Source organism: Dasypus novemcinctus, chromosome 3 (genome assembly GCF_030445035.2).
Source record: "Dasypus novemcinctus isolate mDasNov1 chromosome 3, mDasNov1.1.hap2, whole genome shotgun sequence".
Taxonomy (NCBI): Eukaryota; Metazoa; Chordata; class Mammalia; order Cingulata; family Dasypodidae; genus Dasypus; species Dasypus novemcinctus.
The window spans coordinates 37,752,874-37,770,251 of NC_080675.1; the positions used below are offsets into that span (position 1 = coordinate 37,752,874).

Genomic DNA, 17,378 nt, shown 5'->3' on the forward strand with positions numbered 1-17,378 from the left:
ACTTTCACTGGAGTCCTGGTTTGCAGCCTAACTGCGGAACCTGGACTTGTGCATTCCCAAGGTCACATAAGAGACTGTTACAAAATCGCCTACTATTGACAGATATCTCCTGTTGATTCTGTTTCCATAGAGAACCCTGACTAATACACTTCTAATCTGCTATAAGTTGAATCACAAGTTTATAGGCCAAAGCTTCTGTTTAAGATGATTATGTCAGAAACAAGTATACATGTAAGAATATGTCATGCAGAAATTAATATGGTATACTCGATTTTTTCTTAATTTGACAATAATGGACAGCAGGCAAAATGAAAAAAAATTTATTTCCTCAGTGTTTTGTTTTATCCACTGTCAATACTGTATTTTTAATGCAATATATTTGAAAAAAAAATCTCAGCTTTTTATTTTCCATTTTAAACAACTACAATATTTACAAGCTGTTTAGAATAACATACTCTCAGACACACACACTCACAGACCCGCGCGAGTACATATATCCTTATCTCTGGTTTATAACTGAATGCTGGTAGAGGCAATGAATACTTTTCAGAGCCCATGATCAGAAAAGGTAAAACTTTTCCTCCTCAAAACTATCCTCCTAGAATCATTTTTAACATTCCTCCTTCCATTTCCTCATTCAGAGCTCACTGCCAGACTTGTATAGCGTTAACATAATCAGTTTATACAATTTACTTTTACTTAACTATAAGCTTTTAAAATGTATAAGCAGACATGATTTTTCCCCATTTCTATTATTTTGGTTGTAGAATCAAGGTTCATATATTTTAAAAATCTTGTACAACCACAAGTACGCTAAACCCAAAAGCCATCTGGAGCAGCCATCTCATTCTCTATTCTGTTTTAAATTCTAGGGTATCACCTCATCTGTGCAAGTAATGCCAAGGAATTCATTCTCATCACAGTGTTTGATAACCTTTATTCCTCCTTGCTTGGCGTCACTGAATCATAACTATCAGGTACAGAGCTGAGGCGTTAAAAAAAAAAAGGTACAAGCCTATATAATAGGTATAAAAGTCTTAGAACAAAGCTGTCATATAGCCCTGTGGTGATGATCATCTCTGGTTCCCCCAAAGAATGTTATGTTGCTTCCATAAAATGGCAGATAACAAAGTCCAGCTCACAGAGTTACTTTCCCAAATTCACGAAGAATACGTGACTTACTAGGCAATAGAGAAAAATGCTTATCACGTAGTTCTTGGCAAATGACTCTGGTTAGGTGATTCAAAACATAAAATATACTTGTTTCAAGCAAAATTAATATTCCACTCATATCCTACCAGATCTACTTACATAATTAATTTCTTTCCAATCACAGTTCTTATCTAAATACGTAGCAAGTTATAATGATAAGGTCTGGGTACATATCAACCAGAATTTTTTTTTTAATGAGAAAGAAAAGAGGAGCTGGTTTTTTAATACTCATAAAAAAGCTATACATATCAAACATAGTATTACAATTTATGCTGCCTAAATATATGATAGCATCTAATTTTCCTCTCTCCAGATCAATAAATCCCTATTTTCCATATAAGACTAAAACAAAGTTTGAAGTTCCATGAACTAATAGTAAATTAAGTCAGGATCCAATTTATTATCTTAGCATTGATTGAAATTATTTTCTCCAGTCATTTAGGAATTAAAGGAAAGCCACTAGGAAAAAAAAAGATCTTTTATATTTTATATGAACAATGTATCCTACCAAAGGAAAAAATTAACTAGGTCTCTGCCCAAAGTAATATTTTATGAATATATTACAAAACTAAAAAGTGTGGGGATGAATACAGAAGACTTAAAAACAAAAATCAAAACAAAACAAAAACCCAGTCAGGGCTTTGTCCATATACAAGAAAAAGTAATTAAAATAAATACAAAAGTAATCAAGAATCTGGGCAGTGGTTTATGGTTTAGTAGCTAGTAAACCCAAAGGATTCTCACATAAAATTACTAAACTACCTTTTCTTCAAGTCACACATTTATTTAGGAGGAATTACGCTTGAAAGTAAGCTAAGAGCTGAGGACAGTTTTTGAGACTCTGGGAAAATCCTAAGTTTGATTACAATTTTAGTTCTGGAGGAATGCTTTGATGTAGTGATCTACCAAGTGAAAAGTTTCTAAGGACAGGCAGAAGGATGCTGGTCAGAGGTGAAGTGGTATTTACTAAGGTTGAATTATTCTGGCTCTGAGGTGAAGCTTTTAAAGATTCTGTGATATGAAAAGGAAAAATAAACCAATGCAAGAGAAAAAACACACCCTCTTAATTCAGCTATGGTTTCCTAAATAAAACCTTGTATGCTCACTGCCTGACATTTGGTATAAAGAACAATTTTCCATATCTCACTGGCGATATTGTCTGACACCTTCTGTTTCAAGGATTAGTGAATTCTCAGCTATGCCTGAAATACTTTAAAAAATATTTCAAATCAAATGGAATTTTATCTTCCTTTCAATAACGGAAATTCAAAGAAGGCAGATCATTGTTAAAGTTAGATCACTAATTTCCTGAAAATTAATCTCCTCATACCTTAAAAAATACACAGGTGCACCAACTACTTTCCCAAATCTGTAAATATTAACATTTAGCAAAAAGTCAATATTTCAAGTTTTATGAAGTATTGAAAATGGTATAAAAAGAGGACTCAACACCAAATCATAAACTGAGAGATTAGCCAAAAGCTTAATTTAGAGATATGGAGTTATAAAATGTATTTGTTTGCCTCTACGTAATAAAAAAAAAAGTTAATTTGAAACTCATTCTAGGATTGTCCTTGTCTCAAATGGGGGAAGAACAACAAAATCAAATGAGAGCAAAACAGAAAGATACCAAAAATGCAACTCTATTTAGAGGAAATAAAAATTTGGTGTTTCAATTATACATTTTTACTTTCAAATTATGGGACTCTAAAATTTAGTTTTGGAAATTATAACTAAACTGAAAACTCTGAAATGTAAAAATACATAAAAGATACTAATGTATGCTGGAGTCTTATATACTAATGAAAGTAATGAAAAAGGTTAAGCAGAGAATTGAAATAGCTCACTATTCTCAACAACAAAAAAAGGAAGATTTATGATCATTTTAATTAATGAAAATGTGTCTATTTCTAGGTAGAATAATTTAGGTCAAATTATTCTTAAGACATGACTTCTAATTATCACTGCTTCTCCTGATGAAATGAGAAATTTATGATTTTTAAAAGACTAAGTTTCAGACTTACATAGGGACACTGCTTATTAGGGTTCCTAATTCATAAATTCACTAAAGGACTATATGACAACAAAATCCTACTTATTTTGAAAAAATGCCCATTAACTACTACCCCAAATCAATCATATGTTACATATAAAATCTAGCCATGCACTGAGATCTAACTTTGCCTAGTATGTGATGTGTTTAATATTTTTGGGGGGCTAGGACTACAAATAATTCTAGCTCTTCTGATTGAAATTGAAATTCAGATTTTTTATTCTGTGTGAGAAAATGAATTATCTTCCATCTAAGACTGAAAAGGCTCCACTTATCTACTCACCTAGACAATGACCATGAAGGATTCATAATCATTTCAGAAAGGGAACCAGTACCAGGGTGGATAATTCCTTTGAGGAGATTTAATACAGAGATAGATATAGATCATATATTCAGTTTCAAAAAACAAAAAAAAGAATATTGAATTTTAATGGCATATTGGAGATTTGCCAATTTGAGGAAATACAAATTTAACACAATGACTATCGGGAAAGTATATTTCTAAATGGGCAGTTCAGAAAGGGTACCTTTGTGCAAAGGTTCAGTCTATCATTTGTCAAATGTAGTTTTAAGCAGGAAATTTTGCAAAATGTGAAGTCTATGGAAAAGTCAACATGAGGCGCATTGGGTACTGAACTACCACAAAACTCTAAAACCTTTTAGAAAAAAAGAAAATAGGTTTCAGAGTGGCAATACATTAAGATGCTGTATATTAGCTCTTTACTTCTTTAGTTTTCATTCCTCTCCTGTAATGTTGTATGGTTGTACTATATGGTGCAGTTGGCTTCAGCATTTGTAGGAAAAACAGTTTCTTTCTCATTACCTCCTCAAAAGATACATCAAACCTGTGCTATCCAATACATAAGACTCTACCAACATTTGGCTCTTGAATTCTTGAAATACAGTTGGTGCCAAATGTTGAAATAATAGTATTTTTTTATATACTATGTTAAATAGCACATATTTTTACAATTAATTTCAACTGCTTCTTTTTACTATCCATTGATGGGGTGTGGGATGGGGGTGTCAGAATGATGGCTGCTCCTAAAATGCTCATCACATGAGATATACACAATCTTCTTTGGAGTTTCAAAAGAGAAAATGCTCTTAGGGAGAGAAAGAAAATTCTCTTCTCTTAGCATTAAAAAATGCAAAGAGTTACAAATTTAACCTAAATTGCAGCTCCCACCAAATCCAATGGTAAATCTGAGTTATGTATTTCCCTGAATCCACGCATTTAAAAAACCGATACAATTTAAGTTATGAAACAACATGAATCAATTTCACAATTATAAATATTTCAAATTCAGATATATGCTATAAATTACAGGAAATAAAATTCAAGTAATAGAAAAAGAAGAGGAAAATAAAAGGTGAAGTTGTTAAAGAGGGATATTAGTAATAACTGTACCATTTTGATAAGTTTGGAAAAAAGTTTTATGCGATTAACTGAACTGCATATAAATAATTTCAAGAGCTAAGACTCTTAAAATAAAAGGCAATCCTTTTTTAAAGTCCTGGGGTATTTATCTTCTTCTTTGAAAAGCAAAAGTATTTTCTTCCCAGAATTGCCCTCAGTAGTGTTTGCCCCTGTGGAGAGGAGCAAAGCACATGGCGTATAACACCCTGCACTGGAGCTCACCTGAAATGTGGACACAGTAGCTGGCAGTAGTGTTCACATGACTGATTCACTGACTAGGCTCTGGGAAATGTTAATGACAAAGCAATGTATGTCATGAGAGTTAGTATTCTTAAGAAAAAATCCAATTTACTGGCATGAAGCACAGACTACTAACAGAAAATGAGCAGTGCAGTTTCTGCTACCTATATTTTTAAGGAAAGGGAAGGGGGTTAATCCCAAAGGCAATTTAAATAATGGTATTTTATTTTTTATATATAAATAAATGTTCTGAGCAATCTCAGACTTTAGTGCATTGTAGTAAAAAATTAGTGCAGTTTTTTTTTTCATTAAAGTTTTTAGCGCTCAAGGAATAAGATAAATCTATGTCTGTTCATAGTCTCTTTCACTGTACACATTAAACTTTTACACTGCGATATGTCAAACTGAAGGTTTGTTATACTGGTCTGCTTTTAAAAATTAAGGTAAATGGATTTCGTGATCTATGACAAAACATAGCAATTATTTTTGGCAAAGAAATTAGAAAAATATGAGATCATCATTTAGAAATGAAGAGTTTGTTGATTTAAAGCATAGGTAATGCATAGGAAAAAAACTTTTTTCAAGATTGTATTTTAACAGAACTTTTCTCCTTCATGCAAAATATTTTCTTGGCAGCTAACTTAAAAAAATATTTCAGCTTTATTTGGAGATGGAAACAGTGACAGAAGTCAGGGTGAAGGGCGCTTAACCAAGCCCACTCTATTTTCAAGTCTCTCCCATACAGGATCAAAGTGAAATCTGCAGGTGTCTTCTGTTTTCTACTCTCTTTTCCCAATGTCTTGAAATTGAGAGGGAAAAGAAATGTAGTTATAAAAAAGGCAGGATCACACTTCAGCTCCAAGTTCTAGTACCCCAGTTTCAATTACAGTCACGTATTTGTCATCAATCTGGACCAGAAGTACTGCTTTGTCAATGTGGGATCTAGTACCTGGATCTCTGCTGCAAGGCACCCATCGGTGAATCACCTGACAATTCAGATTAAAACAAGAAGTTATTGGCAGACACTTTGAACACACTCGGAAATTTTGATACCTCATTTAGGATTACAAGTAGCAATAAGGATGCATGATTTGAAGGTTGATTGGTATCGATTCAAAGAGTACTTTTAAGTCAAACTCACCAAGAGTGTAAGCATAAACTAAATCCTCTTGAAAATGTTACAAAAAACCTAGATAACAGGATGAGGACTTGTGGGAGAGGGATTGTTGACTTTTATTCTCCTACAGTCAAGTAAATTTATACTGTACAAATACAGCAGAATAGAATTGGACCTTCATTCTAATGGTCTGCTTATTTTCAGAATATAGTCAGTCATCATTACTATAAAAATATAATAACTTTATGTTTTCTAAAATATAGAAAATAATTATTTATATTTTCTATGTGGTTTTATTTTCCTCACCAAAGTCCTATATTTATTTAGCAATTTATTAGGTGTTAGAAAAGTACATATTTAAAGTGAACATATTTAAAAAAGTGTTTCTCCTATGTAAAGATTCTTTACTAGCTAATGGGAGGAGAAAGATGGAGGTAGGGGTGGGGAAGAGAAATCTTGTTTACATTGATTCTGAAAAGCTTTCTTTAAGAAAAAATGTATTTTCTGGGGGCATCTAATCAGAAAAGACCTTCTCTGGTTACTTCCATTGTTATTTTAGGGTACTCTTCTCTCATTGATTTCCATGTTGTATTATTACTAATTTGGGGAGTATATCTTTGAATGTCAGGCATTTCTGAAGAGTTCAGAGCAGGGCTATCCATTAGAACTTTTTGAAGTAGAAATACTCTGGTCTGTCTGACATGGTAGCCACATGTTGCTAGTGAGTCTAAGAAACAATGACTATTTTTACTTAATTTAGGTTAATTTAAATTTAAAACCTCATATGGCTAGTAGTTATGATATCAGGGAATACAGATTTAGGGACTCAAATCCAGAGTCCTCTAATTTCTATATCTGATCAAGAGACAATCATCTATGCAGGAAACCTCAATGCCATGTGGTACTGGGGAATATTTACATGTGTTCAATAACAGTACTTGAGAACTTATGGTAACTTAATTATCTCCCTTCTCAGTGGGCTAAACAAAAACAAAACAAAACAAAAAAAACAAAGTGAAATCAAGGATTTTATTGAATTTCAGTTGAAATAAAAGTAACAGTGTTCAGTGAAGAATGGGTCTCCCTTTAATAAAGGGAGTCAACTGGGCATCATCACGTTGTAGGAAGGAGTAATATTTATCACGATTAAGTAAAATGGACTAGCAATTAGAGAATGAGTATTTGTGACATGATGAATCTTTAAGCAATAAATAAAAGATATTTAGCTTAGTAATAACAAAACTAAGGCCAAAGCTCTATAATTAAAAATCAATCCTTTTTAATAAGGAAAGGCCAGAATCAAAGCTGGATAAAACTGTATTTGAGAACTAAGCCTAAGTATATATAAATCACCTAAAACCTTGAAAAGAAGTCAGTCAGATTTTACAACAAAGTCAGAGAACCAGACAGCTTCATAAGAGAACTTACATGGCCTTCCATGCCTTCCTGAGGACTCCAGTCTTTCCAACAGTTTCTCCCAGCTTTTAACCGAATTCCCTCATCTGGCCACTGCAGCTCTTTTCTTTTTGATAGGTTGATCCCATCCAGAATTTGACTAGGATCCACAATCTATATTGTAAATAAAAAGGAATCATATCCAATTCATTTTTCCCTTGAGGATGGAAAATTATATAGTTTCAAACAAAATTTCTTTGTGATTACATCACAGGACTCGTTGTATCTCAAGTTCTCCACTGTTTGTAATGGAATAAAAACAATCTAAAGAACCACCTCCCAAATTCCTCTTAGCCTTCTGGTAGACCTTATCATAATGGCCACATGCCAACGGCAAAGTAGGGAATAAATACCATAATAGCAAAAACTGCTTGCTCTCAGTTTTTAAGCTGGCAGAAACTTTTATTTTCCAACTCAAAAACGTTCTAGTCTTCAGACTAAGTAACATAAGTTGTGTTTTCACAAGAGTCCTTCACTCAGCAAATAGAAGAAATGAAAACAAATGAGTAATAGGAACAGTAAAAAGATTTCTGGGCTTACTCACTTGAACTCTGTAAATCACTTCTCCCTTTTTGGCATGTGAATTATTGGCAGGACTTAAGCTGTTGCCTGGCTGCACATCAGTGGTACTACTCTGACCTCCATCTGTCCCAAGAAAGCCCACGAGAGCATGATGCTTGCAGGCTGGGATGCTTTGGCTGGAGCTGCTGGAAGAAGGAAGGCCATGCTGCACACAGGCCATGCCACTCTGACTGCAGGGTTCCATTTGGTTTACCATAGAGAGGCGGGACTGAATGGAAGATGGTAAGTTTCGGAGTGATATCTGACTGGTGGAGGAGCGCCGACAAGGCACAAATCCTGTAGTGGACATCCGGAGAGATGAGTGCCGGCTACTATAGCAGTACGAGGACTGGCTGGCTACCGAGGCCCGAGCAGGGGACTGTCTGACCAGGCTTGACTGTACAGAGTGAGAGCTGTGGCTGGTGCCTAGAGAAGGAGGAACAACAACAGTACTCATTCAAAGTGGAGTTGTTCAAATACAATTCTTTTGTTTTCTTGTTTCTAAGACTTTCTCCCTTAAGCAATTTCAAGGCAAATTTATAGCATTTCTCATTAATATCTAAAACTTTTAAAAGCTATCAAAATATAATAAATATCTGAGATCTGTTTCTTTGTGTGGATTTTATAATATAATCTTTATTTGCTGCAGGTTTTCAAAATTCAAATACTGGGACATAAGAAAGACACACAGATAATTCACAGCACATATCAGGATTTAAGATTGGGGATCAATCCTAAAATATATTTAACAGAAATATTTCTGAATAAAAAGAATACCTCTTTAATACACTAGAAATGAAACATCTCATGGAAATGAGTCAGTCAGAAATATTTATTAAGAACCTACTATGTGGTAAGCCCTGTAACTACTCTTTGTTAAGCGCAGTGTTGCTGCCATTTCAATCTATTCCAATGATAAGCTACACTACCAAAAGAGAGTGAATAAAACCACAACCTAATTTTCATATACATTAAGGAATAAGTACTAAGTACAAACTGTCAGTAATACCAAACAGTTGGGTTTTCTGTGTCATTTTTTTTAGTGGCTTGCCTTTTTTCCTGACTCTTAAAAGTAATGTGATGATTACGAGAAAATAATCATTAGGAATACAGAAAACACAGTTGCATGTACTTTTAATTTGAAAGTTAAAAAGCCTAATCAATGTAAGAACAAAAGATATATTTCAAGAACCTATTGAACATTTTAGGCTTTCACTCAAGTAAAGAAAGAACACTCAAAATGTTGATCACACAACTATTTAGAAATGCAGACAATTCCAGTCCCAATGGATGCCCCCCCGCCAATTTAAACAAATTTCATAAGTCTTTATCTGATCCATGCAAAGCAGTGGGGAAAGGACAGTGCTGGATCAATTGGATAGCCATATGGAAAGAGATGAAATAAGAGACCAACAACATACCAGGTGGCTTGTAGATCTTATATAAAAGGTAAATGAGCAAAGAAGAACACCTCCTTGGCCTTGGGATAGGGAAAAAAATTCTCTTAAATAGGATACAAAAGTACTAATCATAAAGGAAAAGATTAGTAAATTGCTCTACATTAAAACAAGGAGTTCTCATCAAAAGAAGGCAAGACAGTGAAAAGCCAAGAGACAGAATGGGAAAAGATATTTGTGGTACAGAAAACAGATGACGAGCTCAAATCTAGAATATACAAATATAAATTAGTAAGAAAAAGATAACCAAATGGAAAATTGGGAAAGAGACTTGAATAGATACTTCAAGAAGAGAACAACTGATAAACTCATTTAAAAATTTCCAATCTTAGGTATCAGAGCGATTCAAATTAAAACAATGAAATTAAAAACCACCCCTTTTCCTGCTCCCTGGGTAGGCAGGGAACAGAGGTGGGAAGTGATAATATTCAAAGCTGGGTGAAAAAGGTTGGATACAAGTATGAACTAGTAAAAAATCTTTCTAAAAAGATTTTTGGCATTATGTATCAAGATTTTTAAACTTGCTCATAACCTTTGACTTGTGGTTCCATTTTTAAGTCTACAACCTAGAAAACAGTGATTACAACAATTTATGTATAAAATCACCGCATTATGTTAGAAGACACCAAATAATTGTCCAACAGGAGACATAAAAGAGATTAATCAAAAATTAGTCATCAGAAATTATATTTACAAAGACTTTAATATTTTGAATAAAGTGTTTATGTCAAATATCAAGTAAAAAAGAGCAGTACCTATAAATATATATTTTATGAATATATCAAATAATATAACCAAATGGGACAATGTCGAACTTCATGAGGAATCAAACAAAATATTCTATTTATATTATACACACATACTAACTAAACCCCAACAGCTAAGAGGCTAACATTACACACACAATTTTATTTCATACTACCTAGTGTTGGAGGAGAAGATGTGACAGGTGGATGGAGTCCTGTTCCTGATCCTTGAACTGGATTTCCAGTGCTTCCTTGGGACACATGGCTGTGGGGATCATTGCCAGTTGTTACATTGTTACTAGTGCAGGAAATTCCACCTCCAGTATCGGAATCTTCAATATTGCCACCACTGTTACATCCAGCTCCACAGCCTTTCCTTAACCTAGAGCAAACAGAAGAGAAAGCATCAGTCCCAAGTCACTTCAGGATAGCTATTCTGAATTGTTCATGCTTCTAATGTTCACCTTGGAAAGTCTTATGGTGCAATCAATAAAAGGAACAAAAATGAGTCCATTATACATTTAAAAAATGGCTTAAGAACTAACCCCTGCTTATATTCACTGCCTCAATTCTTTCCAGTCTGTACGCACTTGATCATCTTTATTACACCACATGAAGAGCAAGTACATAACACAGGTATAATTTAAAATTCTTGCTGGTATCTGTTCAGTGCCCTAAAGTATGCAACCCCCTGAACACCTAACTTACTTGTACTGTTGCTATGCCACACTTGGAGAAAGCTGCTGCAATCACTTTTCTTCTTTACTATTAAAAAAAAAAAATCTCTATATAGGAGTAACCGCATAGGTTTGGTCATAATTATCCCAGTTTGGCACTGAGGGTCTGATGTCTCAGGATAACCCCTCAATCCCTGGCAAACCAAGGGTAGGTGGGCACCCTATTTCCATGCTATTTCTCTTATGTGGAAAGAACTTAACCTCTTTAAGGTAATTTCAGCACTAAAGATATGTTTTGTAAAGAAAAATTTTTGATCACCACCTAGATTTATGTTCTCCTTTTTGTTTGGATAGGGACTGATGTTAAAATGGTGGAACTTTACTCTAAGCAATGGGTATTCTAGAATTCAAAACATCTATTTGAGTATTTGCTGCTCTCTTTACCAGATGCTGTTTTTCTTTAACGCTGGTAATTTTAACGTTCTGTCTTCTCTCAGTTTTCTTGCTTTCTACTCTAAGAATCTGAAGAACAACTCTCACGAAATTGAAACAACATTCACAGTTTTTTTCCCCCAATCATGCATTAAATCACGGCGTTCCTATACCATGCATCATTAGACAAAAGGTAGAATAAAATTTCGTGTGCATACTTAAAGTCTCTCTATATTTGTGATTTGGGTGATGACTGAATGTTAAAAAGGCAGTAGTATCTCTGCATTGTACAACCAGGAGTTTCAACATGTACAGAATACTCGCGCTACTGCTGGAACACAATGATAAAACAGAAGAAAGTAATCAACTTAAAACAAGTTTCATATGTTTTTTCTTAACTTGCCCTGTGTAGCAGTTTGGTATTATTTATGAATTCCAAAAATAGGTCTTGGATTATGTTTGTGAATTGGTTTGTTCCTCTGAGCATATCAGAACGTATTGGATTCAGAGGTTTCACTCTTAAAGGATTAAATTATGATTAAGGCTTTGATTGGGGCACATCAGTAGGATATTGAATCCCCACCTACCACAGGGACTCACAGGGAAAAGACATGGCAGAAGACAGAGTATGGAGTTTTTTGGATGCTGGAACCCAGGGAAGTAAACACACAGGAGAAGAACACAGAGGAATAGAAACGGCTCCATAGACACGGCAGAGGCCCTGGGAGAGACAGAGAGAGCCTGATAGTCGACACCTGACCTTGTGGAGAGAACAAAGCAGCTGAGCCTGGAGAGAAACATGCCCTGGAAAAGAGATGAGACTTATCCCAGCCTACAGCTAATTTTTGAAGAAGCTGGGACCATATGGAGCCTCAAGAGGAAGAAGAAGGCTGAAGGTTGGCAGCCATCTTGCTCTAACACATGGCAACAGACTTGGTGAGAGAAGTAACTTATGCTTTATGGCCTGTAACTGTAAGCTTCTACCCCAAATAAATACCCTGTATAAAAGTCAACAGATTCCTGGTATTTTGCATCAGCACCCCTTTGACCGACTAATACACTCTGTTTGTTGGCTCATGCATTCTAGTAGTGGCAATATGCTGCAAGAAATAGTAAAAAAATAAAAAATAAAAAATAAAAAAATTACCAAATGCTATAGCAATGGATCTTAACCAGAATTGCACAGATTTATCTAATAATATTTTGAAAATAAAAATGTTCTGGTTCTACTTCCTGAAATTCAGACGATAGATTTACAGCATGCCATTTGAGTTTTTAAAAAAACTGGATTTTTCCTACAAGATTCCCAGGTGATGGTCAATGCACACTGCCTAGGTTAAGGGGGTCAGAACATACCACAACTTAAAAATGTAGCCCCATGCATTCCTCACCTGTGCCAGGTTGACACTATAAAATTCCTGATATTTCCCAAGCTGATAGGTCCCCCAAGAATATCCTTTAGCTGTTCATGACTGTCAGAATAAGAAGTCGTCAGGGGTGAAACAAAGATTGGATAGCCTATAGGTTGATCACAAGATGAGTTGATCATGTTTCTCAGAGCTTGCTTTGCATTTTGGATGCTACCTCGCTCTGGGTTACGGTTACGTAGAAAAACAAGCTCTTGCTGTTGTCCTGCCCAAAGACCTCGGACACATTCCTTATTGACCTGAAAACCAAACAAAAGGGAATAAGGTTAAAGGATCAAGAGCAGTACTGGGAGGGATACAAAAGACATTATGATAGCCACCTGTGAAAAGCAGGGATAACTATAAGTGGGTCACATCTGAATAGGAGTTAAGCAATTTCCTTTGTCAGAGCACACTGTTAAATATTAAGTACCTACAGAGTTCTTTCCCCTGCTAGGTCTTATAAAATTACCAATAAAATGTTATAGTTCATTTAGTTCTTCCAACTGGAGGAACATGAATTTTGTAACTGAGCTAATAGATATTTTTTATAGAAATGAGGTGACAAATATTTAAGAGTTGAAAGGATACTTCTGATATTTGGGAGCTGATTAAATGACAGATAAAAAGTAAACCATTATCAACTATGCAAATAAAAACTTACAAATAAAGCCTCCTAAAGTGTCAGATGTTTAAAAAAGAAACATGGAAAAGTGAGAATGAACCATTTACAGTTGCTACTGGTTGCTATTAAGTATAAGCTATGCCACTGTTTTGCAACTGAGGAATCACATCATATGCACAATATGTTGAACTTTTTAAGGAAAGATGCTGCTCAGATCTCATATAAAATGGATAAACCTGCCATATGATGGCTAAAAAACTACAAAAATGTTAATGGTACTTGAAAAAATTTCAGAAGACAAAATAGATTACTGACAAAATAAGTCAGATTAAGTGCTCATAAACAATAAACTCTAACGTAGTAAGGTCATTATTTCTTTTCTGTAAAAGAGAATTTCAATCACTGTTTAAAAGTTTGGATCCAATGATCTAAAATCCATTTCTTTCAGATACAAATAAATGCATTAAAACTTACTTTAATGACCCTGAAGCTAAGGTAGCGCCTGTTGAGCATGATGATTTTATATTCATTGGCACCATCATCCATGACATGACGCAAAGCAAGTAAGGACGGTGAGTTGGCAAGCACTGCACTCCGCCATGCGGGATCTCCTTCATGGGCTATCACAAGATTTTTTTCATGAGATACAATAGCTTCATAGAGCACAGTAGGGTCATCATACTCATCTGGAGAAGTGAAGTGATCCTTAAACACCAAAATAAAAAGTATATGCAGTTTTCAGGTTAAGAAAAAAAAAGAGAATGACTCCCAGCATGATACAAATTTCTGTAGTTACTAAATTAGTTACTGAATGAAAAGTCTTAAAAACTGGTTTGAGTATTTTCACATCAGCAGGTGTTAATATTATTAGAAATAAGTGACAGATTCTTAAACATAACCAGGTTAGGAATTAGCTCATTTCGGCTATCCTGCTTTTGTAAATTCATCAATCCAGTCCTCTTCTCTAAGTTTAATATAAACAGAGACCATTTTCAATTTTTATATGTTTTTCTCATTCAAGCTGGGTTTTCATGTTCATTGATATATATATACATTTCTTTGAGGTGTTTCTTTTTAACTAGGCATTTTTTCACACACAAAAAGCCACTTCTTATCTTGAATGATTCCAATTTGCCATTTTGTCCTGCCTCCCATCTAGGTAAGAACGATGTCCCACAGCTGTAAGCCTTGAGAACAGATTAAAGATTGTAGCCCTAGAGGAACTAGTAAAATCTTCCCTAAAAAATCTCTTGGTCTTAATAACTAACTACTCATTGATTTGATAAATATTTATTCAATATGTACCATGTGCAAGATTCTGTGACAAGGAGTAAGAATGAAACAAAGGAGTATATGAAATAACTTACAAATTAACAGGGGACACAAGACACCCAAATAACAGTAACACTAATCTCAATTTTTAAAATGGCATGACTGTATTAGCTACCTTCATATTTATTGTTGGGAAGTAGACAGGTTTTTACTTCCAATAAAGTCATCAATTTGTACTCTAGCTGACTGACTGCAGTGTGTGCTCTCTGAAGGGGAGAAGAGTGAGAGTAGGAAGCCAACATCCCAAGGATGCAGCCTTTAAGTCTGGGGTTAGGACTATATGAGAATAGTATTGTGCATGTGAATATTGCTTCACCAGTGTGAAAAAAACTCTGATACACTATTTCATTTGACTCTTACAATAACCTGTCAAGTAGTTGAGCAGATAATACCCCCATTTTAATAATAAGTGTCAAAATTGAAGCTCAAAAAGACGCAACTGCTTCCTAGCTTTAGAAAGTCAATAAATGGTAATGTCAACACTTGAATCCAGATTTTCAGAGTAATTTTCATTCTGATAAAAAATATTATGTGATCTTAAAACAAAATAGATCATAAAAACATGAATATAATTTCAGTGGATGCAGATAGGTACTGTGAAGGAAAGGAATACGGAGAGGTAAAGGGTGCCGGGCAAGGAAACCTACAGGAGAAAAGACATAAAAGGTCAGTGAAAAGATTAAGATAATTATAGCATAAAGTCTGTAGGAACTGGGTGCTTATTGTCAGGCACTGTGTTAGGCACTGGGGAAAAGTAGGGAACAAAATACAGATACAAGCACTGCTCTTATGGACCTTGGAGTCTAGTGAGAAAATGCTAGGAGAATGAGAAAATAAGCCTTCAGCAGGACCGCACTGGGTGCCTCATCTAGATTTCTTTAGACTGGTGCACTCATTTCTCCAATGCTTTTACTATTGGCTCCTCACAGCTCACAGCTGTTTCCCTCTCTTAAGAATTGCCTTCAGCTAATGGGAGCTTCCTCGGCAGAAAATGCTGGGGGAGGTTTACTCCTCTCTTGCTTATGAAGAGCGGGTGATACACAACTCTTGGTGTTATTTACCTTCTAGAGCTCCCTCTTCAATCAGGTTGAGGCTAGAGGACAGATGAAATAATCTTTGCTTAGCTTCTTCTCTACTTCCATCACTCCCTCACAGAATTTTCTTGAGAACATTTGCCCATTAAATCTTTCACACAAGAATCCCAGACTCTGGATCTACCTCTAGTGAATCTGATCTCAGACAGCCTCATCAATTAAAATACTGATAAGTAAATTTTTGTTTTTGGAGGTACTGTGGATTGAACCCAGAACTTCATACATGGGAAGCAGGCACTCAACGACTTAGCTACATCTGCTCTCCAATGAGAGTTTTTTTTGTTTTTTTAGGCGATACTGGGGGACAAACCCAGGAACCTGTACATGGGAAGCAGGTGCTCAACCACTTGAGCTATCATTCATTCCCTGATAAGTGTTTTTTACTTTTGTACATTGTACACAACCACCCTAACCTTTAAGTTCACACTTTCCTGTAATAGGAGATGTCTAAATGTTATATAATGTGCTTCTCTATTAGCAAATAATTTGGGTATAATATCATCTTTGTATGGTAGTATTGGTGCAATTACTTGAACAGGAAAGGGAAGTTGAGACATATAGGTGATAACCACATTTTTAATAAAATGGACAACAATGGTGGAAATCACTAGACATGCCAAAAAGTGGAGAATGTTTAATCTTATTAAAATACTTCTTTTTGCTGGACTTAAGATGGTTGAATTAATTAATTAATTTGTTTGTTTGTTTGTTTATTTATTTATTTATTTATTTAGGTACCAGGGCCCTTGATATGGGAAGCTGATGTTTAACCACTGAGCCACACTGGCTCCCCTGAATAAATATTTTAAGTTCTATGTACATCAGTGCAGCATGGTTTCAGTAGCAAAATATTTGAAACAAGCAGAATGTCCATGAATAAAGAAATGGGTGTATAAATTGTGGCAAAAAATTATATTCCACAATACTACAGAACCATTAAAAAATGAGGTACCTCCAAATTTAATATTTTCAGTATCTTTCAAATAAATAGATAATGTTCCCAATATGTCTGGGAAAATTTTTCTGAAGCATTTTAGAAATACTCTTTAAAAGTTATGAGTATATGCACAGGAGATACTATTTCTTATAAACAATTAAACTCTTTCATTAAAAAAGATTTATTGGCCACCAAGCACTGTGCTAAGATATGGGGCTATAAAGATTAATAAGAAAGTAACCCTGTCATCAAGATCATAGACTAAAATTTTCATTATATATCATTTGTAAACCCAATTGGCCTTTGAATTGTTTATTTCAGTTGTAACAAACATGTGATTCCTCAAAGAGACTAATAAAAAGGGAAAAACAAGTGAGGAGGAAAGATGTTGTATAAGATGATTAAAAAGAGGACAAGAAAGAGAACACACAATAGAAAGGCAATTGGCTTCATCTCTCTGAGTTTTAGTTAATCTTTACCCACAAAACTGTGATTAAAATAATTTTCTGGGTTGTTATAGAATGTATATGAAAGCTCTGTGTACACTGTAGGCACTATGCAATTATAAATATTACACAGATCATAACAGTTTGATTTTCTAAAAAGCAAGCACA

The 17,378-nt window shown here is 34.7% G+C and overlaps 1 protein-coding gene across 6 annotated transcripts in view; it reads right to left on the reverse strand.

Annotated features, from left to right (window-relative positions):
- Nucleotides 1-304: 304 nt before the first annotated feature.
- Nucleotides 305-17,378, reverse strand: part of PCNX1 (pecanex 1) — a 171,693-nt gene continuing 154,619 nt past the window's right edge. For all 6 annotated transcript variants that reach the window (XM_058293180.2, XM_071213836.1, XM_058293181.2 and 3 more), the window contains 6 exons: nucleotides 13,876-14,106; nucleotides 12,762-13,036; nucleotides 10,438-10,643; nucleotides 8,042-8,484; nucleotides 7,471-7,611; nucleotides 305-5,911 (listed from right to left, as the gene is read on the reverse strand). In XM_058293180.2, the coding sequence (XP_058149163.1) occupies nucleotides 5,771-5,911; nucleotides 7,471-7,611; nucleotides 8,042-8,484; nucleotides 10,438-10,643; nucleotides 12,762-13,036; nucleotides 13,876-14,106 (1,437 nt within the window). In that variant the 3' untranslated portion in view covers nucleotides 305-5,770. The remainder of the gene's footprint in view (nucleotides 5,912-7,470; nucleotides 7,612-8,041; nucleotides 8,485-10,437; nucleotides 10,644-12,761; nucleotides 13,037-13,875; nucleotides 14,107-17,378) is intronic.